The 26886-nt window shown below is 49.8% G+C and overlaps 12 protein-coding genes across 12 annotated transcripts; 6 read left to right on the top strand and 6 right to left on the bottom strand.

Moving 5' to 3' along the window:
- Positions 1-605: 605 nt before the first annotated feature.
- On the top strand, positions 606-1184 carry BDZ99DRAFT_475100 (uncharacterized protein; the record flags this gene model as incomplete). Its single annotated transcript, XM_033721952.1, has 1 exon — positions 606-1184. The coding sequence occupies one exon, from the start codon at positions 606-608 to the stop codon at positions 1182-1184; it is 579 nt and encodes a 192-aa protein (XP_033578523.1).
- A 904-nt stretch (positions 1185-2088) lies between these two features.
- Positions 2089-3160, top strand: BDZ99DRAFT_277360 (uncharacterized protein). Its single transcript, XM_033713961.1, has one exon. It carries the CDS (start codon positions 2136-2138, stop codon positions 2880-2882), a length of 747 nt encoding a protein of 248 aa, XP_033578522.1. The 5' UTR covers positions 2089-2135; the 3' UTR covers positions 2883-3160.
- Positions 3161-3251: 91 nt separating this feature from the next.
- On the bottom strand, positions 3252-3931 carry BDZ99DRAFT_518817 (uncharacterized protein; the record flags this gene model as incomplete). The annotated part of the gene is made up of 2 exons (XM_033725342.1): positions 3252-3658; positions 3721-3931. 2 exons carry the CDS (start codon positions 3929-3931, stop codon positions 3252-3254), a joined length of 618 nt encoding a protein of 205 aa, XP_033578521.1.
- A 121-nt stretch (positions 3932-4052) lies between these two features.
- On the bottom strand, positions 4053-4400 carry BDZ99DRAFT_518816 (uncharacterized protein; the record flags this gene model as incomplete). Its single annotated transcript, XM_033725341.1, has 1 exon — positions 4053-4400. One exon carries the CDS (start codon positions 4398-4400, stop codon positions 4053-4055), a length of 348 nt encoding a protein of 115 aa, XP_033578520.1.
- A 30-nt stretch (positions 4401-4430) lies between these two features.
- Positions 4431-5816, bottom strand: BDZ99DRAFT_518815 (uncharacterized protein; the record flags this gene model as incomplete). The annotated part of the gene is made up of 3 exons (XM_033725340.1): positions 4431-4780; positions 4853-4974; positions 5749-5816. 3 exons carry the CDS (start codon positions 5814-5816, stop codon positions 4431-4433), a joined length of 540 nt encoding a protein of 179 aa, XP_033578519.1.
- Positions 5817-7781: 1965 nt separating this feature from the next.
- Positions 7782-9831, top strand: BDZ99DRAFT_414029 (uncharacterized protein). Its single transcript, XM_033716717.1, has 4 exons — positions 7782-8052; positions 8103-8235; positions 8291-9299; positions 9357-9831. Exons 1-4 carry the CDS (start codon positions 7836-7838, stop codon positions 9678-9680), a joined length of 1683 nt encoding a protein of 560 aa, XP_033578518.1. The 5' UTR covers positions 7782-7835; the 3' UTR covers positions 9681-9831.
- An 825-nt stretch (positions 9832-10656) lies between these two features.
- On the top strand, positions 10657-14711 carry BDZ99DRAFT_518812 (uncharacterized protein; the record flags this gene model as incomplete). Its single annotated transcript, XM_033725339.1, has 6 exons — positions 10657-11334; positions 11392-11741; positions 11793-11932; positions 11989-13868; positions 13919-14427; positions 14477-14711. 6 exons carry the CDS (start codon positions 10657-10659, stop codon positions 14709-14711), a joined length of 3792 nt encoding a protein of 1263 aa, XP_033578517.1.
- Positions 14712-17355: 2644 nt separating this feature from the next.
- On the top strand, positions 17356-19021 carry BDZ99DRAFT_461587 (uncharacterized protein). The gene is made up of 3 exons (XM_033719649.1): positions 17356-17791; positions 17850-18118; positions 18176-19021. Exons 1-3 carry the CDS (start codon positions 17379-17381, stop codon positions 18637-18639), a joined length of 1146 nt encoding a protein of 381 aa, XP_033578516.1. The 5' UTR covers positions 17356-17378; the 3' UTR covers positions 18640-19021.
- A 1818-nt stretch (positions 19022-20839) lies between these two features.
- Positions 20840-21956, bottom strand: BDZ99DRAFT_461585 (uncharacterized protein). The gene has a single exon (XM_033719648.1). It carries the CDS (start codon positions 21654-21656, stop codon positions 21282-21284), a length of 375 nt encoding a protein of 124 aa, XP_033578515.1. The 5' UTR covers positions 21657-21956; the 3' UTR covers positions 20840-21281.
- Positions 21957-22034: 78 nt separating this feature from the next.
- On the bottom strand, positions 22035-22235 carry BDZ99DRAFT_372266 (uncharacterized protein; the record flags this gene model as incomplete). Its single annotated transcript, XM_033714834.1, has 1 exon — positions 22035-22235. A coding segment is annotated over one exon (201 nt), but the record flags the coding sequence as incomplete, so codon positions are not given.
- Positions 22236-23334: 1099 nt separating this feature from the next.
- Positions 23335-24580, top strand: BDZ99DRAFT_277155 (GPI-anchored cell wall beta-1,3-endoglucanase EglC). The gene has a single exon (XM_033713958.1). It carries the CDS (start codon positions 23474-23476, stop codon positions 24443-24445), a length of 972 nt encoding a protein of 323 aa, XP_033578513.1. The 5' UTR covers positions 23335-23473; the 3' UTR covers positions 24446-24580.
- BDZ99DRAFT_277154 (NAD(P)-binding protein) lies at positions 24581-26315 on the bottom strand. Its single transcript, XM_033713957.1, has 2 exons — positions 25706-26315; positions 24581-25634 (listed from the first exon to the last, which is right to left on the bottom strand). Exons 1-2 carry the CDS (start codon positions 25871-25873, stop codon positions 24717-24719), a joined length of 1086 nt encoding a protein of 361 aa, XP_033578512.1. The 5' UTR covers positions 25874-26315; the 3' UTR covers positions 24581-24716.
- Between the last annotated feature and the right edge of the window lie 571 nt (positions 26316-26886).

Genomic DNA, 26886 nt, shown 5'->3' with positions numbered 1-26886 from the left:
AGTACTGGGTTATCACAAGAGATCGCTATCCTATTCTAGGCCAGCTAGCCCTTGATATCTACTCCATCCCAGCCTCCTCAGCTGATTGTGAGAGAATTTTCAGCGAACTTGGCGATCTCCTGGGCGTACGACGCCTTAATATGAAGCCTGAGTTACTTAGTGCTCTGCAATCTATACGCTCCTGGCGTCGAATTGGCATCAAACCTCCTAAGTAGTAATCAACTTATCAATCAATCTATCAATCAAACCAATCAATTCAACTTGGGGGTCAAAAAGTATCAATCTCATCAACTCAACTTGAGCATCTCAGAAATTAATCAAATCAAATCAAATCAATCACAGCCTGTTCAACGAAGCAATCAATCAACTTGGAGACGTCAAAGTTGATTGATTGATTGATCCCCACTCTGGTACACAGGTTGGAAGTCTAGTCAGCAGGCCCAGATTTCTTGTTGGAAACTGGACCAAAATATCTGATGAAGCGCTAAAAAAGGCGGAATGCTGTCGCTAACCAAAGATAGATCGTGTGCGGCTTGAGCAAGGGCATCATTCCGCCGACCGACATCACTGGACCGCTCGACGGTACAATAGCCGACCTTCGAGTCATGCGAGATGAATTAGTAGATGAGTTTGCCCGCGAAGAGACGGGCCCTGAAGCTCCGGAATCTAAGAGCGGACGTTCTGTTCTCTGGCGCCTCGAGGCAAACAACAGGGTGAAAGAGCTAGACCTGCTCGTTGCCAGAATCACATCAGGGATCGAGGCCAGACTAGATTTGCATGTAGCTCGCGCTGCCGCGACAGCAGCTGCTTCCCCACCAAGCCAATATCAACTTCCCAACGCCCATTTCCGTATCGTAGAGATGCTCATCCACGCGCTCTACACCGGTCAGCTCCAGGCCATGAACGCGAGCGGCGTGTTCTACGATCCACCAGCCTACGATCTTGTTCAGGTCTTTTGCCTTGCGGAGGAGCTGGATATCGAGTGTGTGCAGCAATGCGTCATTGTAGACTTCTTCAAGAAGAAGGAGTTTAGCGCAATAGGCGCGACTGAGACGATGAAGGTAATCGTGCTTCTGAAGGAGAAGAAGTTGAAGAAGTGCAAGCTTGAGGCCCTGTTTAGAGCCTGGCTTAGAGTCGGAGGAGCAGAATTGCAGGAGTATCTCGGTATCTTCCAGACAGAGTAGAAAGTTGGGGCAATGCCATCTCTAGTGGGCGTGGTACCATCCGAGGTGTCCTGGTAGGCTACCAGGCTCGTCAAAACTGTGTTGTTGCAATATTGGATGACGTGCCAGAGGATCTCGAGCAGTACTGAGAGAGTGCAGGCAAGCCTGAGGGGTGATTTAAAAGTAGCGGAAGTTTTGAAATTGAGGCATGTATAGTACAGACTTGTGAATTGCTACTCGTGTTCAAGAGTGTGTGGCAGGACTGCCGCTGGGAATCTAGCCTTTCCATTTACAATGCCTCCCCTTAAGCTAGCGTGTACTCAAGGGTCGTTGTACTTTGTACTTGAGATGGTGATACGGGGGTGGAGTCGGTGGTCCGCTAGGATGAGGAGAAGTGATGGTTAGGCTGAATCTATTGGACTCGAAGGCATAGCCGGAGATGGCTGCAATAACCTGCTGATGATTCTATAGACCTATGGATGGCGTGTTTCTTAGTTGTCGATGTTGATGTTACGGCGAAGGCCACTCCTCACGTGCTCCCCTCGCACTCGTCTGTAAGCGCCGGCCCCCAACCCAACCTGTCGAAACGATCGGGCATGTTAGCTATGCGCCACCCTCGTGTAATTGGCCTTTCCCAACTGCTGTGTTCCCAAGGCTGAAATCAGGCATTAGCTTTAGAGCTTTAAATATCTTCTGCAAGGGGCGTCCAATATTACAGGCATATATCTTTTCCAAAATCCTTCTCGCTTCTGGATGCCCTCTCATTGCTGGGCTCAAAAGGCTGAAATCGGGCATTCGTTTCATGCCTAAAATATCTTCGATAAGGGGTGTAGAATACTGTAGGTATATATCTACCCCAAAATCTTTCTCGTTCATAGCTTCCATCTCATTCTTCGAATTCATTCGATTGTAATTTTATTTTCAAGGTCGCTTTCTTATATCACATTGTAATTACCTAAAACCTCTATCCCGATGTACTCATTCGCTTCTGTCGCTCTCACTAGCCTCCCCCTCTTCAATCCTTCTCGATCAACGGTAACGGCCTGTCCCTCCGATAGCAGCCTGACCTGGTGCGCCGATGGGAATCTCATCAATGGCTTGTCCTCCTTCTGTTGCCCATCGGGTACTGAGTTCGCTTCATTGCTCCCGTCTTCCACTAGGGTTGCGCTTAAAAAACATGACGCTGCTACTTTTTCCGACGATGGTGCTACATTTTCCGTGGTTGCTGCTGCTTCTTCTCCCTCGGCTTCAAGCATATCGACCACGTCCGTCGCATCTTTCACTACGTCTGCTGCTTCCAACCTCTCTTCAACCCCTTCTTTGAGCCCCTCCGCACCCTCCTCGACTCCCTCCCCGAGCTCCTTTCCAACGTCCTCTCGTCCAGACACGAGAACCCTCGCCCTCGTCATCGTCATCGGTGCTCTTTCCCTCCTTACGATTATCGCCTTCATTCTCTTCTGCCTCCGGCGAAGGCGCCAGAGCAGATCTCGGCCGCAGACATGGGCAAAAGCCGAGCTAGATGGCACACAGGAAGCCCCTCCGGACCCAATCCCTGAGCTCCCAGCTGAGATGTCACCGGTGGAGGCTGGACATGGTGAGACATGGAAGATGGAAGCGGAGAATCCGGTCTATGAGTTGCCGGCTGGGAGATGGAGTCGGGTTGGGAGATATACCAGGGCATCGGCGGGGCTGAGGAGTGGAAGAACTTCGGCGGGGTGATGAAAGCACTATGAGGGGATTTTGTAGAACATTCAGGATGTGACGATGGGAGTCTTTTGCTAGTGTTGAAGTGGAGCATTCCTATCAAAGCTCTCCCAAATACTGAGAAAAATCAAAGTCCGGAGACGGGTCGAAATGGAGAGCCCATTCTTCCTCTTCAATACGGTGATTGGATGGGAGAAAGATTTGCGCATGACTGCTGCCACTTGGATTGTAGTTTGCCGGATCTGCATCGGAGTGCCAACTAGAAGAAGGATCTAGCGCATCGTTTGAAATAGGTTTCATGGGGACGATTCTGGAACCCAGAATCCTGAAACAACGCAGAGATGATTGAATATCTACGGAAGCAGTCTGAACGGGCAAGTGAGCTTAGCGATTCAAGCTTCGGATACTGTTGTCGGAGGACTGGAGTGTGATGCGGTTTGGCCGGTCAGGAGCATTAGACGCTTCTTCAGAAGAACTTGGTACTCTGTGTTCGTAGAGCATCTGATGTGGGTGGAGGGTTTCAGCATTATTGTCCATTCGAATTGCGCTAGTGGTTCTGTTCTTGACAGATTCCCGACGATTCGAGTTTGAACCAAAGAAATAGGGTGTCGTTTTTTGTTCTTCGGGCTGCGGATGGACTTGCTCTTTACACATTTGGACAGTTATGGAGATTCGCTCTTTGATTCTTGTTATAATCGGGGCCAGCACGGGGTCAAGCTCTTTGGTCAATTCCTCATGGAGAAATTGTGGGAGCAGCCTCTCCCAGCGAGCATTAATGTGATGGTCGTCAACTACTTTCAGTAAGCATTGGTCACTACACCAAAGATAACTGACGGAAAATGCCGCGACTTACAAGGCGAAGGTATCTCCTCATCTTGCGGAAAGAGGACTTGACACATGTTGGCCCATTTATCTTGGACATCGCTCAAAAGCGCAAATGTTGCCTTTTTGAAATCAAGTAGTTCCCACGCCCCAGGACTAATACGGTCGTCGTATGGTTGGGCGCGTTTCTTGCAAGCTTCGTCTTTTTGCTGGTGTGCCGAAAATGCGGCGTTGGAAGCCATCTCTTGCTAGCATCTACGGCATAGTATTAGTTGACTGTAGACATGTTTGAGATGATCTCTGTCGATAGCCATTAGTGCTTACATACTTAAGAACGCATAGTATAGAGAGTTTTTCCGCGACTTACTTCAATTTAGCCATGTCCGCGAAACCTTGCCCTCTGCAGGCCGCCCGGCTGTATTTTTCGGGCTCCCTTTGAAAGAATGGGCATTTCAGCCGCGGTTTTGGCTGCTTCTCGAGATTGTAATCTTTCGCCTGCTTCTTCCGCCGTCTTTCGTTGCCGTCATCGTCATTCTCTGACTCCTCATCGCCATTTCCCGACTGGTGCTGATTCTCAGTCATTCGCCCTCTCTTCCTTGTCGAAGATTCCTGGAAGGTGCCAGGAGATGGCGACGTTGTACAGGTTCCATCATTTCCCGCTGAATTTGGTGGAGTTGCGGTTGGCGGGGAAGAAGTATGGCGGAAGTCCATGTGACAGCACCGGATGGAGCTCAGAAGTCCCTAGATGATAGGATCTTTAAGCTTTTCACAAAGTATCTCGAGCAGTAGTTCCTCGAAGTCGTTAATTTCAGCATCTTCCGTATGAGAACGTCGATGCACATCTTCGTCGCAGTTTAATGAGATTTCTAGTTCTCTCGGCTTTCCATCACGAGTGGCGATTCGAGAGGTTCTCGTAAAAGTGGGTAGATGAGAGGACGGTGACACTAAACCAGTTCGACGCATTGTTCCATTCGAGTTTTGCATCATTTGTTCTTCTCGATTCTCACGTGGAAAATACGCCGGCAGCTTTCGTTTCTGCGCATACGGATGCGGTATTTCATACTGGTCATCGGTATCCGAGTCCTGACCACCTGTTATTGTCTTTGATATAAGAAAATCTCGCTCTATTCCAAGATACCAGCTCGGAGATGCCTTCAACGTACTCTGGTTCGAAGCTGCGACAGGGGGGTCTGGACGGAGCGACTTTCGTTTTTCAGTGTATGAACCTTGATCCTTAGCGAACTTCTTTCCGGGGGTACTGGACGCGGCTGTCGTTGGCGATGGTCTGTGAGGAGAAGTATTAGTTTTAGATAACCAATAGGGCGCTGGTCCGCGGGGCCTTCTGTAATCCTGAGGCGCAGACTCTGTGTCATTTTGTCTTCACGCAAGAGAGGTCTACCACTGTAATGGGTCACCTTTGGCGTTAACCAATGTTTCAAATACTTTGGCAACAGTGGTTGACGATTTAGGAGCCTGCTCACGAGCCATTCCGTGCGTGCGTGCTGGTAGCTTCGTTTTATGGATAGGCTTCGTCTCTGGACGCAACCTATTCGCATTACCGGGGATCTTGTCGGATATCTCCTCTTCCTTATCACATCGTATCTTTTTCAAGTAGGACCGGTGACTCGGAAAGCCGAACAGACTGTCTTCTCAGATTCGCGAAGACACAGGTGGGAGCCTGCTGTCGATATCTATTAGAAGGCCATGAAGCTTCTCGTTGCAAGAATCCATTATGCGGCTAATGTCCTCAAGTCGCTCTAGATTAGAGTCCGTAAGAGGACCGCGAGGGGTTTTTTTTGAAGGAGGGGTTTGGAGCGTTTTTGAGTGCATCGGAGTACTTTGCAATCAAGGCTGGTATATCGAATTCTCCAGACAGAGTAGCCGGTTCAAAAGCTTTAGCTGCGTGTGTGGGGAGGATGAGCGTTTCTCATCTAGAAGGCATGTGCACTAAAACTGGTCAGATTGTAACTTATTTGCGAGATCTTAAAGTTTTACTTTCGTCTTCATTGCATGACAGACGTCGCATTCCCTAAAGCCAGTCATAACTTCGTCAGCATACTCGGACCACTCTTGTGCTGGAGCATCATGAGCGCGCTGTCGCTCATGTATGCTCTTCGGCTCTATCATAGTGCTTGATTTGCTAAACCGGAAAAATATTGGGCTAAGTAGGGTTCTGCTTCAGGGCTAGATAGAGTGCGCACCCAAGTGCTCCAATAAACACGTTAAGTATGCACAAGGGAAGTACGTACATTCAGCCTTGGGAATCTCTCGAGATCATATTTGAAGGGTTGAGACGAATCGCTGACGTGGCTGAGGGCTGTACCGCAGGCCAGCTCGGATCTCACCAATAATATTGCTATCGACCCGCCCACCACAGCACAAAATGTGCGATGCGCAATGCTGAGAAAAACCATTTTTTGTCATGGAAGCATTTAGGAGTAGTTATCCGATGCCCCAAAATGCAAGCATTCGAAAAATGTCAGGACTCATAGAAAACGAGAGCCAAAAGCTTAGATATGGCTGAACTCCCAACACTACATGAGGCTTACTGGAACGCAAAGGGGGAATAGTGGATAGGGTTTTGGTGATTTAGCCTGACGCTCAGACTACTCCCCATCTGCATTCGCGGCAGCTTCAAGTCCAATACGGTCCCTAATTTTCATAGTCGTTTTAGTCGACGATGGTAGGCCATGTGTGAAATGACGGGCTGTGGAGGAGATGAAGATGCCGGAGGCGCGAATAAAAATGTGACAATATTGAAAGCGCCGAACGAGAAGTGGAGGGCACTCGTGAGAGAAGTTTGTGCGACGAAGGAGACACATAAACCACGTTCTGCAAAATGGTATTACTCTAGCATGAAGATACATCGCGCTATATTAAGTCGGAGCTTTCGACGTTTTTCTCATAGTGGGTAGCGATTCTGATTTTCCAGGCTGGATCTGCCCCACATTTGAGGCACTATTGCTGCCTGGCGCCACTAGTCCTCCAGGCATCGAGGGCTGAAAAAGAAGGCAACAAGTATGCACGACGTCCGGTGGAGAGCGGCCTCACAAGGCTGAGAAACATAAATGCACAGTGTGCCCGCCGACTGGGCTGGCTTCGCAACTTTTCTCTGCCGTGCTCAAAGTCCGCCTCAAATAAGTCACCCTACATAGTCCTGCGTTCTAGCAGAGCTCACAGCCACCCATCGCCACATTATCGCCTCCGATAAAATGCCCGGGGGTTCTTTGGCCCAGAAGTTTCGCGACAGGAGGCGCCAGACCGGTGAGTCGGCGAAGCGGGGCGACGCTGCTTCGCTCAGGCGCCGCATCACGGAGAACTACGAAAAAGATGAGAACCCGAATGATCTTATTCCAGTCAAGTACCCCATCTACGAGGGAATGACGTGGGAGAAGATCCAGAGGTTTTTGGAGACCAAGTTTCCAAAAGAGGAGTATCCTAACTTGAACTTTAATGAAGAATTCGTAAGCTTAGTAGTCTAATCACTGCGGGCCATGTAGCTGGTTTCTGAGTTTTATTCAGGTCGATAACGTCAAGGACAAGTGGATCTTCGAGATCCCGAGGCCATTTACGCAGGTAAGGCGCAGACCTTTTGTCGAATGCGGATTGCTCCTTCCGCTGTGCAAGAACATGAGGCTGATGGCTGTGACCGTACAGAATGAATGGGACGAGCTGAACTTTATTCGGGATGAGGGAAAGATGGCTGGTTTGCGCAAAGATTTCGACGGATAGGGTATTAAGGGAATAGATCGTCCACGATCAGTTGGAAGGAATGGCCATAATTGCGAATAATCATGTAGATGACAATGATGAATGATGAGTGCTGTCCAAATTGTGGCAACCTGCTCGTGCCTCCTGACTGTTGATGGGGGCGTTTCTGATGAAAGTGTGGTGGCTGTACGGCGCATGGACGACCAATGAAATCTCGTCTGCCTTGTGTGCCGTGTCCCAAGTTGCTCCGCCCTCAGGCGCATGCGTCCGCAACTTCGAGGCACGAGACTGAGGCACGTCGAGGCTCCCTTCAATCCTCACGTCTCGTGGTATTTTAGACACAGGATATATGTTAAACTCTCCTTGCTTTTGCGTCAACCATTTGAAGATCAGACGCAATCAACACTTCTGTAAATCCGGCCAGGCGACCCACACATGGCTATAGTGCGGCAGCTTCCCGTTAGCTTTCAGACTTCCTTCTCGAATTCCACTTCGTACCCAGAGAATCTCATTCACAGAGGCACAAGCACATATCCTACTGCTCTCAAGGCTTATCGGAAGCGTCTTGATGATGTGTCGCCGAAGCTCCTCTTACACAGCGAGACCCATGCGGAGGTCCCGATTATCGACCTTTGCAGCGAGCTGGGGAACAGTAGGTTCAGTATAGACTTCATTGTAGTTTTAAGATGCTAAATGATGTAGAAATCCAAGGCCGTTATGTCAATACCACCGCAAAGTTGACGAGTGTTCTGGGCATCGAGTCACGCCCGAACCCCGCTGCCGCCACACAGAACGACATCGTTGCCACGAAAAGAGATCCAAAATGCAGATTCATGTGAGTAGCCCTTATGACTTTGTTTAAAAGACTAGTTCGCTGACTGAAGCCTTAGCTACTTTTACGGACCGCATTCTAGGGCAAGGCTGAGAGCCACACGGGACATACTCTCTCAGATACTAACATGCCATCAAGTAATGCCAGCCTATCTAGATTTCATGTTCGTTTTTGGCTCCCAAAGCGAACCAAGAGATCTCAGATTTAGCGGTTTTCGGGAACAGACGGCGCTCTGGGATCCACCACGCGGACAGGCCGTGACAGATCTCGGTAGGAGTGGCCGGCAATATCAACTCTGCTACAACCTCAAATGTGTCACTCTGAAGGCAAAGAACGAAGAAGACCCATCGCTCACCGAATGGTCTATACGTCAGGCCGCTATTCATCACCAGTTCGACGTCGTCTATGGCACTACTCTTTGGATTGTCACCACAGGCCACAGCGACCTTGAAAATAGGTTTCGCGAACTAACTGGAAAGGATGGACGGCCGGAGGACAAGTCATTCGACACCCTTGAGGAATGCTTCCGATCCAGTTTGTCCGCCCATCTGTTGTACTGCCATTGGTCCACAGAAGAATGGCGTTGGTACATCGGATGGATCGAGGAAGTGATGGATGAAAAAACGTTCGGCGCAGTCTTTAGTCCAACCCATCGGCAATACAAGCCGCATCATATCCAGGATCTACAGCAATGGGAAGACAAAACCAACGAGGTCATTATGGTTCTCGAAGCAAACGTTGAAGTTATGCGCTCGCTCCGCGATTTCTACACTGCCATCTTCAAGAAAAGAGACTTTCCGAACGCTCTGAAGGACGAATGTATGGATGACTTGCACGGGTTTGCGGCACAGATCGATTCCATGATCTATGACTTGAGAATGCAGATCGCTCGTGCAGTGCTCTTCGTTAAGATAACAAATGATAGGAAGGAGCTTGTAAAGACGCATCTCCAAACCCAAGCGACAGAAAGAATGGAAAGGCTGAATCGAAATATGGAGAGAGAAGCAATTGTCATGCGCATCATCACTTTCGTCACATTGATCTATCTACCTGCGACATTTGTATCCGTTAGTACAACCCACCATATGATCTTCTGCTGATACCATACTAATATGAGATCTCAGACATTTTTCAGCACCGACATCATCAAATATCAAAGCCAGACTGGTGACGCTCCGGGCGAGGGCACTTTCTCAAAAGCCGCGATGAACCGATGGATACAGGTCACTCTACCACTTACAGTCCTGACCCTGCTTTTTGCTTGGTCTTTTCTGAAGCTCTCCGAAAGATGGAGAACGAACCAAGAGAGTCCAAGGGCGATACCGAAGCAGCAGCCGGCAAAGGCGACAAGCGGAAGCCCAACAGGCGGACTTCTACCGACGTATCTTCGGTACAAGAAGGCGCAGCTCGGAGTGTCTATCAGGGAGAAAACGTTTTGGAAAGTATGACAGATCCGCTTGCATCCATAGGTAAAGAGTGATCATTTGTATACGTATAGAGAGCGCCTTAGAGGGCTATATCACGTGATGTTAGCACAAGATCCATCGAGTGCCGTGAACAGTTTGAGCATCCCGATTTGTCTCACAATATCAATTCAACCTGTATGTTCGACTCTGCTTGATTTACTTAAAGTAAATAAAGATAGGAACAGCGCTTAGGAGGTTGAGATAAAACTTATCACGTGACGCTAGTGCGACCTTAATCTCGACCTCATCCCGACTCACAGACTTAACTTCATCATTCTTTCAACACATCATCATTAAGACTACTTACAACACATGCTGACAGAGTTTGAGCTGGCCGCGAGGCACTGAAGTGTGCAATCGGTGTCCTGCAAGGCTGCGTGGATTGGGCGCTTCAGCCGTGCAGCCCTCCACAATCCTGGCCCCCATCCCGCATGTGCAACCCCTCACAGCCACCAGCAAAAGCACTTCTCACACAAGGCAGCAGCACTCGATCTAGATGTTTCGCCAGCCAGCATTTGCCTTCCATCTTCCGGACTGATCCTGTCTGCGCAAAGATGATGCGACTTTTAGGCCCCCGTTCAAATCGAAGACGCCTGGGTTCTCGAACAACAAGGCTGTGTCAAGCCTCGTTGCTCTTTCCCTCAAGTGGCGCATAATGCCCGCAGTTCCCAGCGCCACAAAAGGCGCCCTGTCACACGGGAGGGCGGACTGCCGCCGTGACTGGCTGCCCCGGAGCCGCATCTCTCGAGGAGGCTGCCCTTATGAGCTCAGCTGTCCCTCCAGCAGTAGGTCGCAAACATGAGCGCATCGCTCTTCCCTCCACTCGTTATTCATCCTCACGTTTCTGTTTGGTCTTACGCGCGGCATCATCATATTGATCGGGCACCTGTGTTAGCAAGGCCCGCCTTGCATTGGCCGCCCCTCGTTCTTGTCGTGTTCTTGCTGGATCCACGTCACCATGGCGGGCTTAGCGTCGCCTTCGAGCTCGAAGGATCTCTGCGAAAGATTCAAGGACAAATTGGCCACCGAGTGGAAACGTGAAGCAGCGTGCGGAGCTGAGTACAAAGACAAACAGTTCTTCATCGACACCGATCGACTGACGAAATGGATGTTGCGACAAGACACAGACAAAAGGTCAACCCACGCAGCCATACTCCTCCTTGAAGCTTATCATCGCAATCATCGAGAGATCTTCCAACCTGCGTTCTCAAACCTAATATTCACCGGAGACAATCGCTGCATTCTCGTCTTCAGCATACTCCTGACCCTGGATAAAGGCGATCTAGTGGACATATTCCAGAAAGCCAAGATCGTTGACAAGAATCTCGAGTTTGCCCACACATTCTACAAAGAGCTCGAAGAGGATCTGAAGATGAAGAACATCCAAGATGCGGCGCGGATCATCACCGAATTCGAGAAAGCAAAATGGTCCTACTGTCCCGCTCCTGTCAGGATGGACATGGAGGAGAAATTCCATGGAGGAAAATGGATACTACCATTCTGCAGACGTCAAAGTATCAACACCAAAGGCGGTACCGCAGAAGTCTATCAAGTGTCGCTGCAAGAGGATCTTGTTCCGGATGATATGAAGAAGGTCATATGGCGTTCGAAGTACGTGGACAAGGACTACGGAGTCGTGAGTAGACCTTCTTGTGCTAAGCAACGCATGTACAACTTTACTGACCGCTCCCAGTGCTACAGACTCGCTTTGAAATCATTTGCTTTCCGGAATCAACACTTCTATACATGGGAAAGAAATGCATTTCTCGGCATCCGGGGCAAAAAGGGAATGGTTCAATACCTTGGCGATTTCTCCTTCGACGGCGCACCCTACGATCCAACTTCACGGACCCACAACATCTTGCTCGAATACGGAGATCAGGATCTCGACGAATACTTCGCTGACGAGGAATCATACCCTCCTGTGCTAACGACCGAAATTACTGTATTTTGGAAATCCTTGTTCAAAGTCGCAGATGCTATAAGCACAATCCATACCCTTCCCTTCCGCTACGAAGATGGCAGCATTGAGCTTTATCATGGGTATGTTCTCACTACATTGCATCTTGTAAGCCTTTTTGACCCATTCTATAGATGGCATGCCGACGTCAAGCCTGATAACATATTGAGAGTACACGGCGAATTCAAATTAGCAGACTTTGGTTTCGCAAAGTTCAAGCGCAAAGGCGAGACCGTTCCGACAGAGGTCATCGAGGGCGGAACTCAAACATATGGTACGCACTCAATAAACTCATAGGATAGATGATGGTATCTAAAAATCATTACGAAGGCTCCCCAGAATGTGATCAAGGTCGGGTCAGGGCAGGCACTATCACTCCAGTGACCCAAACTATTGACACTTGGTCCTATGGGTGTGTTCTATCCATCACGGCAACGTGGGTTGTCCTTGGCTTCCAAGGCGTGCGCCAATTCGAGGCTTTCAGGATGCGGGCGATCAAGAAGTTGAAAAAACAAAACGCGAAAGATCGATCAATCAGCACACCCACTGCGGACGATGCATTTCATGATGGCAAAGAACCGTTGCCAGAGGTCCTCGAGTGGCACAACTATCTCCGAGGTCACCTCCGCTGCTCAGATACGGTAACGCCACGTGTGTTGAACCTCGTGGATGAAGCTATGCTTCTTGCCAACCCTCGTAGGCGTATAACATCTGAGAAACTTTGTAAGAGACTTGAAGACATATTGATCGTGTGTGAAGACGAGCGGAGTAAGAGGAACCCAGCAATGGATCCTGATAAGAGCGTTCTAGAAGCGCTTCTAGAGTACGAAAAGAAACCAAGGCAAACGAACACTGCTCGTCGATCGTACACAACCCGAACGCCGAGTGGCACCAACACGGACAGTCGAGGATCTTCGCTACGTACATCGGGAGACCGGCAATACCGGAAATCAAAACGTGTTGGCAAATTTGAGAAACTGGACAACGTGCCACATGCACAAACAGCTGGCCGCGCGGAAATGCTCGAAGAAGAACTGGAACAACTGAAGGCGCCTTCGATTGTGGTACAGACTCGCAACGATGCCCCTAGCCTTCCATCCAACGAAGCCCCTAAGTTGGAACTAGACACCGTTTATGAAAACGGTTATCGGGACCTTTCACCTGACCCAACGAGGCCACGTCGAAGGAGCCGATACTCCGAACGCAGACAAAGCCCATCCAAGCCGATGGGACACACTTCAGTGGCTTTCGATCTTCCGACTGTGCCCACTGCTAGTCATACAGTTGGACAGGATTCTCTTTACGATAGTCCGCTTGAACATGACGAAGACATGCCTGGCCATACACCATACCGAGGACGACAGCCTATACCGCGAAATCCTGGCTTGGTGCGAAACTTATCGCAAGGCTCTACGGCCGAACCTAAGGAAGATCGGCTGGACGCTCCTGGCGTATCTAAGAACCACGCCACACACCCAGAGCCACGTTCCGCGGAGACCTCGACTATCAAAGTTGAAGACTCTTCTCGTTATGCCGTCCCAACTGAGAAGCCGGATGCAAGTCCAGGAAGTACTCAGCGACAAGTTCAGCAAGATTCCGTTGGCCGAACCCCATTCGGCGCGACTAAAAGCCCCGTTGTGGATCCCGCTTCAGTTCAAGCCAGCGGGCAGAACTCTTTCCCGCCTGTTTCGCTACAGCCACACGCAGTAGTTGAAGAGCTTGAGACGCAAATAGATCAGAGTGGCAACGAGACGCCTCAGTCTCAGCCTAGTGCCCTCGACAGTGCCAGTGATGGGCATTTCAAAGTGAAACCGCGCCAAGAGGAACCTACTCCATCAATACGGCATGATGATACTACCAATATCCCACCGCCACTGTTGCCCGACCTGAACGGGGTATCGATGGATGCAGACATGAGCTACCTAGATTACGGCACATCTGCGCCGTTCCCTCATCCCGAGCAAGATGAAGTAGCAGACGAAGACGAGGGCACCAATGGCGCTGGTCAGAACACTGTCCCCCCCGTAATGCTTTCGGTCCCTTCAGCTTCACCTACTGAAATCGACCCATCATTCGATATTTATCAAGTACGGCAAGAACTCGACAAAATCTGGCCAACGGGGATGGGTGCTAAGCTTTTGTCTTTCGCGGGATTGACCCCAACTAAGAAAGACTCCATTCTGAAGCTTTACATCAAGAATCGAGACATTGTGAGTTCATCGACTTTGACCATATAACACTAGCTTACAACTTTGGGCAGAAATTCGTTGTGGACAACGGAACCACCATGCTTCCCTTCTGGGATGTGGCAACGTTTGTGATTGAGACGTTGACGATGAAATTAGCAGGTTTGGATGATGATGGTCTGGATCTCGTATGCACTCTTGGTGATATCAGTTTGGAAAACGAGAAGGGCCTCCATGCACCGAGTAACTTCAGAAATGCCATGAATCGCGCCCGCCCTTCCAGCGACGGTGACGAGAAGACGGACATGCGAGAGACTCTGGAGGACATTTTTGAGGATTATCTCACGAGCAGAAAGGCAGCAAAAGACAGGAAAATGACATTGATCGTGCTCACTGATGGCATTTGGAAGGGCTCGGTACCTCCGGAAAGTGTGGGAGCAAAGATTGAAGAGTTCGTGAAGCAGCTCCATACCTTGAAAGACCGCGCTTTCAGTATCCAGTTCATTCGGTTTGGCGACGACGAAGAAGCAATCGAAAGACTCAGACGACTCGATGATGACCTGCCTAAAAAGCCTGGCATGCGGTTAGTATCCTATCTCCTCTCCTGTTTCAAGGTACTAATGATCAATCAGCGATATCATTGATACTGTCCCGTGGACGGGCAAGGTCCGTAAGATGATCATTGGAAGCTTCAATGCTGCCGAAGATGCGGAAGGCGGGATACTTCAACATCGTGGTTCGCCCAGTTTGTCTACCCCGGACCCTCCCATGTCTATGAATAGGACAAGTACGGACTTGTCTCGCCACAAGCCCAAGAGACTGTCAAGGGTGTCTTCCATGTTCAACAAACGCGAAGGGTCAGAGTGAAAACAGTCCTGTCGACGAACGTCCCAATCTCCATCCATATCATCACCACCCTGAGAACCTGACCAGGGACTTCACTTCTCAAATTGATATAGTCAGAAGGGCCACCAAGCGTTGTACTGTCTGTCGCCGCTTGGCCCGACTGGGAGCTTCTAGGTGCTCATTCTATAGGCATATAGACGATGACTGCCAATTACCGGAGCACATCCTGCGGATGACTACTAGGAACCTAGCTATCCACTAGCTAGTACTTGATGTTGCAAGAAAAGAGCGAATAAATCGGTACCTGGAGATTCTGCGCTTCCGAATCGCACCAACGAAGCCGTATGTACCGATTCAAGTTCTATGCATCGCAATGCGAACTGACATGATCAATAGGTTTATGCTTGTCTTGACTCCTTGAGAATTAAGCCACTTTTAAACCCTAAAATTATGCTTTCGCGCTTCATCGACCTCCTTCGCGTCTGCTACCACTATCTCGCCGCGGGCATTGACATTTGCCTTCAGCGCTAACCTCATCTTATCGACATCTAGAACACCTTGATTCGGTCTTCGCATTGCTGTACGATCGTGTTCGCACTGGGCTTCGTGTAGCCTATAGACTTCGCCTTCTTCTATGAATCCGTGCATGCTGAGTGCGAGTTGGGAAAGGCTACGGTGCAGTCGGTAAAGAAGTAACCTCGGAAATTGGGAGTCGATCATAACTACATGGTCTGAGGGGCCTTCGATTCGTCTTTGCATGTATGGGTCATTTTGATAGTATGCTAGGGTGATCGAGCGACGGACAGAGATCAAAAACTCCTTATGAAAGAGTTTCAGCCAATGATGCGATACGAATCTGGCCTCCCAGATGCCGACCGCGCACCCGTGGCGGAGACTACGAGATCATGAAACATGGCGCAGAATCAGAATGGGAGAATACATCGACGTTTATGCTGGACTTCGTCCAATTTGCTTTGTAGTGAACCATATGCAGAGTTCTGAGGATATATACAGCAGTGCTTCCTTACCTCGTAAGCTCAAAAGTCCCACCTCTACTTGAATATAATTTTGGTTTTCGCTAATTCTTTCTGGAGGACAGCTTGCTTGTTCCCAGAACTCTCCATCGCACAGTTGTGCTCTTTACGCATGGTATTGAGGTCGGTGCGGCATTGCGCTATTCTATTGGTAGCGCTTAACACGCCACCTGCACACTCCAGCTTCAATCACATCGCACATTTGTGCTCACCAGTGCCAGTGCAACCTCAGCCTGATTCCCCGACCGATACAATGTTCACACTTTTGAAATTATTTTGCTGTCAATTGCAGCGAATGCCGAGTGGGGATTCCTATCGTCAACCCCTCCGATCACCTTGGGATTGATTGCGTTCTCCTAAGATTCTTAGCGAAGCTCTGGACTCACAGACATGGACATCGAGGCTAGTCCTACTGCCGTCCATGAGATCCCACTTGGAAAGGTGGTACCCATTCGGACCAAAAGCTGCGAGTGGAATGAGATACCATGGGACTCGGACGATTCAGAACGCACATTAGGCGATGTCGAAGATGTACTGGTACATCGACCTGTCAGAAAGCCACGTAATTTTCACAGTACTCAAATCACGGACCTCAAAATTTCCCGCATCCGCGTATTGTGCAGTCACGCAAAGTGGAAACACGTATGGTGCTCAAGGTCGCTTGGAGGTTTCATGCTGCCGATGTCTGGACTGACTTTGCATGATTTTCTCAAATATACCACATTCGACAATGAGAAAAAGGATGTACTCTTGCGAAGCGTGGGATGCCTTTCCTCGGCGCTTGCGTTCTTGCACAACCATAAAAGTATGTACATTTGATATACTTTTGGAGGCCCCCGCTAACTAATCGATCAATTGAGTCTGGCATGGTGACATCAACCCACAAAACATACTGCTGAAGAAGACTATGTCCAGCACTGAAGTAGTGCTCTCGAACCTCAGTATTCCGAAAAAGCTATATCATAAGAAAATGGGAAAAGACTCTGGAATACATCAGCTGCAACGTTACCGCGCTCCAGAAGTGGTATATAAAAGCCAAAATGGAAGTGCCTCAGATGTCTACTCGTTAGGATGCGTTTTCTTCGAGTTATATTGGGTGCGTGGCGGATACAGTCTCAATCTTCTCTCCTCAATTTTTACCAAGCAGTATTATCACGAAGAAGAGGTTCTTATGGGTCACATCTTATCTGTCGCCACATGGGATGAGTTCGGAGATATGAAGTGGATGAAGAAAATGATCCAATCTGACCAAAATTCAAGACCACGGGCATATGAAGTCGAAGCGGCATTAGTCGTCAGCACCCGCAAGATGATTCCACTACAGGATCTTTTCTGTTATGACTGCATTCGGAACATACCGCCTCTAAAGAATCTTCTTTCCGCTAAACATTGCTTGGAACCATGCCATCAAGACAACCCAATCATCGAAGGAATTCCCTGTGCGAAGCTGGGAGATGAACCTCGATCACACTGTGTAACCCTGCTTCCGTTAACATACTCTGCGCTTCCACAGGTTTCAACAATAAGAACCGATAGTCCAGCTCCATACATATCTCAACTTCGAGCGAGGTTAAACGCACGTTCTGAACAAGCAAAAGCTTCTGTCCGAGGAATAGAATTAGCCATCGAAAGATCCGAAGTTGGCACCGGACAAATGCACCATAGTACACGTATAGCGGATCTACAAGGTGTCCTCGTCCAGGGACTACCAGAATCATCCCACTATAAGGCCGTAGGGGTCCCAAAAACTTCAGCATCGAGCAATAAGACTACATCAGGGAAACAATCTAGCAGCTCGAGCGAGCTTGTGCCGTCATCAGCTTCGGGGTCTATCTTCCAGACGTCACGTCAGAAGAGAGGACGCAATGCCAACGGAGAGGCAATTGATGGTAATGACGACTCTCAGGACGATAACGATGAAGACCGAAGGCGATACACGAAAGGAAAACGGCCTTGCTCAAGACCACAACCACGACTGAAATGCCCATTTTATCAAAGGCAGCCCGAAAAGCATGGGAAAAGAGCGGCGTGCAGGGGTCGAGGGTTTATGGATATGGCAAAGCTAAAGTAGGTGTTTCTCAACTTTTTACTACTCCTTGAAGTGTTTTGTCATAACAGTCAATAGAGATCATCTGAAACGAGTCCATTCACAACCCGTGCGATGTCCACGATGCTGGCAAGAGATGGAGTCAGACGACGCCTATGTAGTACACGCACAAAGGGAAGAGGGCTGTGAGAAGCTACCGGAGCCATATGACGATCGCATCAGCCGTCTAAAGTGGTCAAGTCTCGACTTCAAAACGGCGCCGTATTCGCAACTCAAAAGTGGAGGAGAAAAATGGAGAAAGCTTTACAATGTACTCTTTCCGCAGGACACCGAGATACCATCCCCTTGTAAGTCTAAGCATGCACACACGCGGGATTACTATAGAAATTTACTGACAGAAATAGTTGAGGAGCTTAGAACGAGCGCTCAATGGGAGAAATTCCTCCCCGACGTGCTTTATGAAGAGTTGAAAAATGAACTTGGGCCGCTCCTAGAGCCTGTCCAATCGAGGATCAAAGAGAGAATCCCCTTCATCATCCAGCGATGCAAGGCTCAGATGCTTTCCGTACCCCAAACTGAAACCAATACATCGGGGTCTTCCAGTCCAATCTCAAACAGCCAAGAGGTGGTTAATCAGGCTATTACGGGCGCGTTTCACGAATTGGACACGTACGATTCTTTTACACGGCATGACGTGATACCGGCCGAATATATCTCGAATCTACCTCCTAGCAGCACTACGACAGAGCCGAACCATTATCCTCAAACTAATTATGGTCCCGATTACAGAGCTCCAGACTTTGATTTCTCTTGGTGTCTGGAAGACCGTCACAATCGAGACCTTGAGGAATCCAACAGCTTGGGGTAGCTATTCTCTGCTGCCACTGACACTGGATATGGTGGCCAAAAAAGTCGAGCACTCCTTTGAAGAGGAAGGACATCGAAGCTCCTGTGCGGAGGCTAGCGAGATACTTGAAATCAATGGAACGAGGAGCTGAGGCAAGGATTTGGTTGGTTTTGATATGGAATGGGGATAATTGTAAAGAACTGGAGAAGGATTTCGGTAGCAGAGCCTCCTTGCAAGTTTACTCAAGGAAGTTGATGATCTAGTGTAAATAGCGATTAGGATAGATGTTTTGGTGTCCTATATTGAAAAAAAGAACAGCGATAGAAGCCAGCTTTTGGGACGGTACTCGTTTATTTGAAAAAGGATTATTGCCAACCGCAGTAGAAATTTATTAACATACCCGAGTAATAGGATGAGCTCTTCGAGAATTATTTTGCGTTCGCAACTTTGCGAATTCACATCATTGCAATTTCCACATCTGATTACACTCGCAAAAGCTCAAAGGCTTGGGAACCAGTTGAGTTCCGGATTCCTATAATGCCGCTTCCGAGCATGCCACAAGGCAAGAAGCGCTCAAGTGTGCGAATTGGATCATGTGCGAATCGCAGGCCAATCTGAGCTCCATGCCCATGGCTCAATCTAGACACAGCACAAATGTGCGATGCAGAATTTGGGGAAATCCAAAATCTCGCAAAACAAAGTCTAACCTCGCATTTGAGCGATGCGAAGTTGTGGTTAAAAGAATGCGACAGGCCACAGCAGCAGAGAGGCTTATAAGAAGCCACAGAACCATAGAACAGACTCAAAAGTAGCCTAAACTCGGAGAAAAGAGAAGGCATAGCTTGAAGGTACAACTTTGAATTTTCATCTAGGTGCAAAAGATCTGACGAGTGCGAATCAGGCGTTTCCTATCGCAATGACCGATCAAACAAAGAAAGACTCCTGCAACTCTCAGGCCAGGCAAGCGTCCTTGAACCATCCAGTAATCGATCTGTCGCTTACTTGGTCCGCCCTAGCGGTTCGGACCCGGCTTTCTCGTCCGCAATTCAGCGGTTCCTCAACGACCGTGAGGACACTCCCTTACTAGCACGAACGCCTAGCGAACGAGGTTCCATACGATCACGTGAGGAACGCATCCAACGAGTTCTATCAGATGTGCAGAGATCAGCACTGAATGAGGAGGCGAAGAAGAAAACAGCGTGAGAGGGGTCATTTTGAGTAGGTCGTCTATGAACCGAGATCTGTATCGGAAAATGAGGCTTGCGTGCTTACTCACTACTTGATACCCTCTCGATCAACCGTCCTAGATCAAACCTGTCTGAAATATTCGTTGTATATTCATGAAAGCTAGCATGTTCCAGCGTTTATGGTTTCATAGAATATAGACATCGTGATGAAAGATGTTGTAAGACCCCAAACGCCGCAACTGAAACTTGGAAAATATTGGTCCGAAGAATTCTAGATAGATTTTTGAGTTCCCTGGGTTTAGAACCGCCTTCTGGTCCCGTGACCTCCACGTGATTTCACCTATCCCAAATCTGACTAACGTACTCCACAAGCGAGCGGTCCACCCAAGCGAGCGGTCCAGCACCAAAAAATCAATATTTTATAGCAAAATATCTCAACAACCACCAGATAATAGCTTATAAAAACTTAAGTATAAGATATTTTATATATAATCTATATTATATTAAGATTTTAAAGCTATTTATTTAGTAGTTATAAAGATCTAGTAGTTTTGCTTAGTTTTAGCCCAATATCTTAGTAATTACTGAATAAATTGCTTTAACATCCTGACATGTTATAGATTATATATAGAATAGCTTATATTTAAATTTTTATAAGTTATTACTCAGTAGTTGTTGAGATATTCTGCTATAAAATATTGATATTTTGGTGTATATTGGGCTGGACCGCTCGCTTAGGTGGACCGCTCGCTTAGGTGGACCGCTCGCTTGTGGAGTACGTTACACACGTCCTCCGTCTTTCGCAAAAAAGGAATATGAGAGAGCCATTCTTTATATTTCACAACTCTCCAAGTCTTCTTGCCTCTGTAGCTTTCCGCAGATACTAAATGTGTATACGTGACGGCCACGACTAGGTTACAGCCTCCAGATGTACCGCATATTAACAGCACTACTTTTATGACTGTAATATAAGATTTCTGAAGAAGTCTAATAGTCACGTGCAGCGACGTAGTACGTTAGCTGCTACTAAACTGATCAATATCGCGCATAGCATCGAGCAACTCGCCGAACCGTATTTGGATTTCGGATAGTGACTCGTGCCAAGACATCTAGGAAGGGTCCAGTCGTCTCGAAGCGAATCTGAAGCTCCTTCATAAGAGGAATCGAGATGAATATGTCCCGGCAAGACGCGGTCTTGTGCTGGAAGCCGTTAGAAAGAAGTGGAGCTTTACCCTCATGGGTGAAGGTCAGCTCCATTATTTCAGGCTGTTCGGCATTGATTCTATACAAGGAAGGTCTTGTCCCAATTCTGGCGAAGAAATGCTCAAGGGCTGGATTCAGCATCTTGCCAAGTTTGAACATACGACACATACTAGGTGCTGGACGGCAGATGAAAAGATTTCGGATTCTCTATGGGCTTCCAGGAATTTGTACTTCCACAGGGGATCTCAGGCGCGTCAGCTGGCATTTCCACATCTAGTGTCGAAGCGTCGGAGAATTATCTACGACTTCTTTCCACTGCTTGCAAACTTTGACGAAGCGGATTAGGTCTGGGACGTCGAGGTTGGAGGCCATGCGCTCAATCAGCTCGGGGGTTTGGAGGGGACTTGAATCTCGAGTGCTTTCGAGCGGCATGTTTGACGACGCCGTTTGTGAGCGCGTGAGACTGTGTCGATCCATCGGTCTTGGGATACGTGTTGGTGTGAAGTGGTTCGATAAGTTGGTTGGGTTCGCCGAAGAAATCTTAGTATTTCGGCTCCAGCGGTAGAGAAGGTATTGAGAAGAAGCTGATAGTTTACGAGAGAGGAAGAGAGACAAAGTATCGGCTTTTCGGCTTTGTGGGTGAGTCATTGATTTTCCAATCCATTTCAACCACGATTGATGCGCAGCCTTAGCAAGATGATCTATGGTACACCGTTGCAAAACGCCTTCATGAAACCTGCTCTACCGAGAAGCAATCATGAAAAACTTGACTAGAGATGACTTACGACAGCTAGAGCAGCGGGCTCCATGTAGCTTGTAGCTTCTAAAGACTTGGAAGACCCGACTTAGTCACGTGACTCTTTCGTGTTCATAGGGTTTTTTTGCTAAATCCTCATTTCTACTGCAACACGCACATCCATCCCAAACGCTAAAAGTGAGCCTAACGATCCATTCATTCACGGCCCTGAGCAGTTTTCCCATGCCCGAATCCTCCCTCGCCCGTCGGCCGTCGCTCTCCAAACCCACCTACGTATCAAACTGCCACTTTTGCAAACCTCCCCTAAACCCCTCCTTCGGCGGCGCCCTACTCGTGACCGGCCTCACATTCGCCGTCTGCGCATAGGCCTGTGCCGCAGCCGCACAGACCTTCTTGTGCTTCTTCATATCGGCTTTCTGGCAGTCGCGTCCACAGTAGGAGACCGAGTGGCATTTGGTGCAGTCTTTCAGTGGTTTCTCGGCGTCTGCGGCTGGTTCGGGTGCTGAGCAATGCGCGCATTTCTTGATAGGATTTGATGTGGAAGAAGATGATATTGATGGGTTCTCTTGGCTTTGTGGTTGTGGGGTAGAATCAGATGATTGAGGTGTTTGGGATGATTGGGGTTGAGCAGCTTGGGTCCCCTGGATTGATGCAGAGGGATTTGAGGACTCCATTGTGATGGATTTCTGGCGGGTCCGTCAGAAATTTGACTTCTCACGTGAGGAGATGCAGGTCAGGCAGAATAATGAAGGATCTCCCTACCGAGTGGAGAGTTTGGCGAGACGCAGGGTGATATGACGGCACTTAGTACTCTCACCGGGGTTACTATTAGAAACGGGGATCGATTCGTGGAGGTGCAGAATTTTGGTGAGGACTTGTGTGGCTGTGGAGTTGAAGTCGCGAAAAGCCAATTTGACCTTACGGTTCGCCGTAGCTAACACTAAGCTATTTGCGGAATACCGTAGCAAGCGAGCCCACGTGATTATACAACTGATCAGTCGAAAGCCTTCCACGACCGCTTCAATCACCGCTTTGCTCACTCAATCGTGAAGGTAAGGACTTAATGAAATTTGGGTATTGTATGAAGATGATGAAGATAATTTGCCGTCTTCAGCACAGGCTTCTAGACCGCAAGTTCAGGGATGCGGAATGAATGCGGGATGCGGCTCCAACGGGACCCATGCGCCGGTCAGGCCGGGACGCGCCATCCGCTCGCCCCACACTCCCCTTTTCCAAATCCGATCCGACTGCCACTGGATGAGTTAAGCCTCCACTATCTATGTACGGGAGTCTCTACCGAGCGTTCAGGCAAAGGGAAGCAAAGACAGAAGAGTGGCATGACTGCGCGGTTCCCGACAACAGCAGAGATAACGCCCATTAGTGGCACCATCACAGGCACGAGCGTGTGGTGCTTCGACGGATGACAACGAATCCTCCAAGAAGCACGGGCACACCCCGGCTCGGCAGCCCTTCTAGGTTACGACGGTCTCGAAATAGAGCCACTAGCATTGGATGCCGCGTGTTTCCCCTGACATGGCTGCGTTGTTCCACGATAGTGATCGACGTCACTTGTTCAAAAGTCTTTCCACCTGCTCTTCTTTCTCCTTCACTTCACTTTCGTTCTCCCACCACACCTTCAACGACGTTCTTTCTGTAATTAATTATCTAATAGTCACTCGCTTCTAATTATCTGTCCCTCTTTATCCTCATGCGTCTCTCATCCACCCTCCTCGGTGTTGCCGCCGTTCTCGGCGCCGCCGAGGCCCAGCTACGCGGCTTCAACTATGGGGCCAACTTCTTGAACAACCAGGCAAAGGTGCAAAATGACTTCGAGTACGAGTTCAACAAGGCCAAAAGCCTTCCAGGAACTTCCGGATGGACTAGCGCTCGGCTCTACACCACGATCCAACATGGCACCACCAAGGACCCCATCTCCGCCATCCCAGCCGCCATCAACACCAAGACGAAGCTCCTCCTCGGTCTATGGGCGTCAGGCACCACTGCTGCCGCTGGCCAAGCCAACATCAACAATGAAATCGCTGCTCTTAAGTCAGCCATCTCCAAATATGGCACCAAATTCACCGACCTTGTTGTTGGCATCTCAGTCGGCAGCGAAGACCTCTACCGCATCACACCTACTGGCATCTCAAACAAAGCCGGCGCTGGTGCTGAACCCGCCGACTTGATCAAATACATCAAGCAGCTCCGCGCCGCGATCAAGGGCACCAAGCTCGCCGGCGTCCCCGTCGGCCACGTCGACACCTGGACTGCGTACGTGAACGGCACCAATGCTGGTGTCATCTCGAACCTCGACTTCCTCGGTGTCGACGCATACCCATACTTCCAGACTTCCATGGCCAACTCTATCGGCCATGCCAACGAAACATTCTACAGTGCGTATAACCAAGTCAAGAATGTGAAGGCTGCGAAGGGCAAAGCTATCTGGATCACGGAGACTGGATGGCCAGTTAGCGGACCGAAGGAGAACCAGGCTGTGGCTAGTGCGGCAAATGCCCGCATCTACTGGCAGGATGTTGCTTGCAGCCTGCTAGCTGGGAAGGTCAACCTGTTCTGGTATGACCTCCAGGAAGCCCAGTACGGAACCCCGAGCCCGGACTTTGGTATCTTTGGTGCGGGTGATTTGGGCACGTTGAAGCCACGGTACAGCCTCTCTTGTTAAATCGTCTGATCTCGATCTGGACATGAAGATCAAAAACTGTGGTTTCGTCTATGCATAGCGAAGGGTAGCAGGCAACACACGGGCCAAAGGGCCTGTCACATTCCTTTATTTTAATTGACCCTTTGGGTACAAAAGTTTGGACTGAGTTAGAACACATAAGCAAAGAAGTGCCGCCGTAATGGAAAAGGGCACCCGATGCTCGACGTTCGTCATCTTGATTCTACTACATTCTGACGTGCTGATCTCTGCCAATTTTACCTAGGTACTTCCTTCATTTCGCAACCTCAATAACAACCTTCCCAACATGCTTCTGCGCCCAAAGATACTCATACGCCTCCTCCACCTCCCCAAACCCAAAAACCCTCTCATCAACCACCGGCCTAAACTCCCACTCCTCCATCTTCCCCACCATCTCCTCATATTGCGCCCTCGACCCCGCCAAAATCCCCCTCACATTCGCCGCCCTTGGCAGCACCTCCATCAAACTCGGTCCCGGGCCATCCTCCCCACCACTCAAAAACCCCGTCACCGCCACCGTCCCATCATACCGAATGGCCCTCAAACTCTGCCCCAGCGTCCCCGCACCCCCCACATCCACCACAAGATCCACCCCCTCCCCACCCGCCGTCAGCCCCCTCGCCGTCTCCCCCCACCGCCCATCCTCGCGATAATTCAGCACCTCCGCCACCCCCAGCGCCCTCAACCACCTCGTCTTGCCCGCCGAACTCGTCGTCCCAATCACCCGCGCCCCCGCGCGCACCGCAAACCCCGCCGCGAACAGCGCCACCGCGCCCGTCCCCTGCGTCAGCACCACATCGCCCGCGCGTATCCCGCGCGGGCCCGCGCCGCCCGCGACCCCCGGCAGCCCGGCCCCGAAGAGCGCGTTCCACGCCGTCAGGCCCGCGGCGCCGATCGTCGCGGCTTCGACGTAGCTGAGGTGGGCCGGGTACCGCGCGACCCACGACGCGGGCAGCACGGCGTGGCGGCGCAGCAGGCCCGGGTGGTGGCCGTCGCCGGGGGCGGCGTGGGTGGCGGAGGTCAGGGGGCCGGTGGTGTGGAGGGGCGCGGGGAGGATGAGGACGGGGGTGCCTGGGGCGAGGGTGGTGATGGCGGCGCCGGTGGCGAGGATCAGGGCGGAGGCATCGCTGGTGGGGATGAGGGGGAAGGTGGTGGGGAGGGGGTAGGTGCCCTGGGTGTGGGTGAGTGGAGGACGGTGGGAGGGGGAAGGGGAAAGGCGGGGGTAAAGGGGGAGAAACGTACGCGGGCGATGGCGAGGTCGCGGTAGTTGAGGGAGATGGCTTTGATTTCGAGGAGGACGTCGTTGGGGCCTAGGGACTGGATAGGGACGGATTTGGATAGGTGGAGGTTGAAGTTGGTTGAGGATGCGGATTTCACAACCCATTCGTCGGTTTTGGTGGGTAGGGCCATGATGATTGAATCTGGGGTTGGTGGTATGATGCTGGCGGTCTGCTAATGACTAGTATGATGGTTTGATAGTGAAACTTATATTTGGCCCAGAGAGTAGGTATTCCATGGTTGACAAATCCATGGAGCCTGGAGGGCGATTACCTAACATTTCTCGGCCCCTATCGAGTGACTCTAGTAACTCACTGGATTTAGTTGAACCTTGCACACAGAAGAGGAATGAAGAATGAAGAATGAAGGGTGTTGTTAAGTGAAGAGAGTGCTAATTACCAATCACGTGTCCACGGACTAGGTAAATGACTCCATTTGACGGAACTGGCAAGTATAGCTGTAAAACTGTAATCGACGTTTAAAGTACTTCCGATGAGTGGAGAAAAGGAAAGGTACCAAGCGTTGAGCTCTAGGATCAAGTCAAGAAAATATAGTACCAGGCCATGAGTCCGGGCACACGTGACATGGAAACCACTGCTTGAGTGCCGCTATCAGGAGCCAGAAAGCCTTTCAGTCAAGAGATAGCTTGAATTCAGCTGAACGAAACTTGACACCGCGCCCACGTAGACTTCGGATATCCAACAAACGAGTGTGCACGGGTTCATGCGCTGTCACGGGATGGATACCTGCTCCTGCGATCGAAAAACTTTCCTTTCAGAGGTATTGTAGAGCGTATCTTCCACTTGTGAGCAACTTCGGGGTAATTGGGGTGAGCTTTGAATAATGCGATGGCCGTCCTGGCATATTTCAGATCCTTGGGGGACAACAGATAAATGTGAGGGTGGAGAAGGCCTAGAGATCCGCTCCCTTCTTTCAGTTATTGATCCGCTTTTCGCCCGTCCATGGCCCTACCAGAACAACGAGTCCTTCTTTACACTCTGACAGCCTCAAGCTTAGGCGAAGTAATTGCCCACTGTAGTGCAGAAGCATCGAAAGAGGGGCCACTATCTGATCCTCATGTCGCTTTCTCGCTTCGCCCCCACCCTTGATATTCCCCTCACCCATGGATCCGTTGAATCGAAAAT

This window comes from Mytilinidion resinicola, assembly GCF_010093595.1.
Source record: "Mytilinidion resinicola strain CBS 304.34 unplaced genomic scaffold BDZ99scaffold_7, whole genome shotgun sequence".
Lineage (NCBI taxonomy): Eukaryota > Fungi > Ascomycota > Dothideomycetes > Mytilinidiales > Mytilinidiaceae > Mytilinidion > Mytilinidion resinicola.
Note: the sequence above shows the minus strand (reverse complement) of the source record. Positions and strands in the feature narration are given on the sequence as shown.

What these genes read in the sequence shown, in the direction of transcription:
- BDZ99DRAFT_277360 (XM_033713961.1), top strand. Translation starts at nt 2,136, where the DNA reads ATGTACTCATTCGCTTCTGTCGCTCTCACTAGCCTCCCCCTCTTCAAT.
- BDZ99DRAFT_414029 (XM_033716717.1), top strand. Translation starts at nt 7,836, where the DNA reads ATGGCTATAGTGCGGCAGCTTCCCGTTAGCTTTCAGACTTCCTTCTCG. An exon ending in TTGCAGCGAGCTGGGGAACA is followed by an intron (nt 8,053 to 8,102) that starts GTAGGTTCAGTA and finishes TAAATGATGTAG; the next exon opens with AAATCCAAGGCCGTTATGTC. An exon ending in TACCTGCGACATTTGTATCC is followed by an intron (nt 9,300 to 9,356) that starts GTTAGTACAACC and finishes ATGAGATCTCAG; the next exon opens with ACATTTTTCAGCACCGACAT.
- BDZ99DRAFT_461587 (XM_033719649.1), top strand. Translation starts at nt 17,379, where the DNA reads ATGCACCATAGTACACGTATAGCGGATCTACAAGGTGTCCTCGTCCAG. An exon ending in ATGGATATGGCAAAGCTAAA is followed by an intron (nt 17,792 to 17,849) that starts GTAGGTGTTTCT and finishes AACAGTCAATAG; the next exon opens with AGATCATCTGAAACGAGTCC. An exon ending in CACCGAGATACCATCCCCTT is followed by an intron (nt 18,119 to 18,175) that starts GTAAGTCTAAGC and finishes TGACAGAAATAG; the next exon opens with TTGAGGAGCTTAGAACGAGC.
- BDZ99DRAFT_461585 (XM_033719648.1), bottom strand. Translation starts at nt 21,656, where the DNA reads ATGACTCACCCACAAAGCCGAAAAGCCGATACTTTGTCTCTCTTCCTC.
- BDZ99DRAFT_277155 (XM_033713958.1), top strand. Translation starts at nt 23,474, where the DNA reads ATGCGTCTCTCATCCACCCTCCTCGGTGTTGCCGCCGTTCTCGGCGCC.
- BDZ99DRAFT_277154 (XM_033713957.1), bottom strand. Translation starts at nt 25,873, where the DNA reads ATGGCCCTACCCACCAAAACCGACGAATGGGTTGTGAAATCCGCATCC. An exon ending in GCGACCTCGCCATCGCCCGC is followed by an intron (nt 25,635 to 25,705) that starts GTACGTTTCTCC and finishes ACCCACACCCAG; the next exon opens with GGCACCTACCCCCTCCCCAC.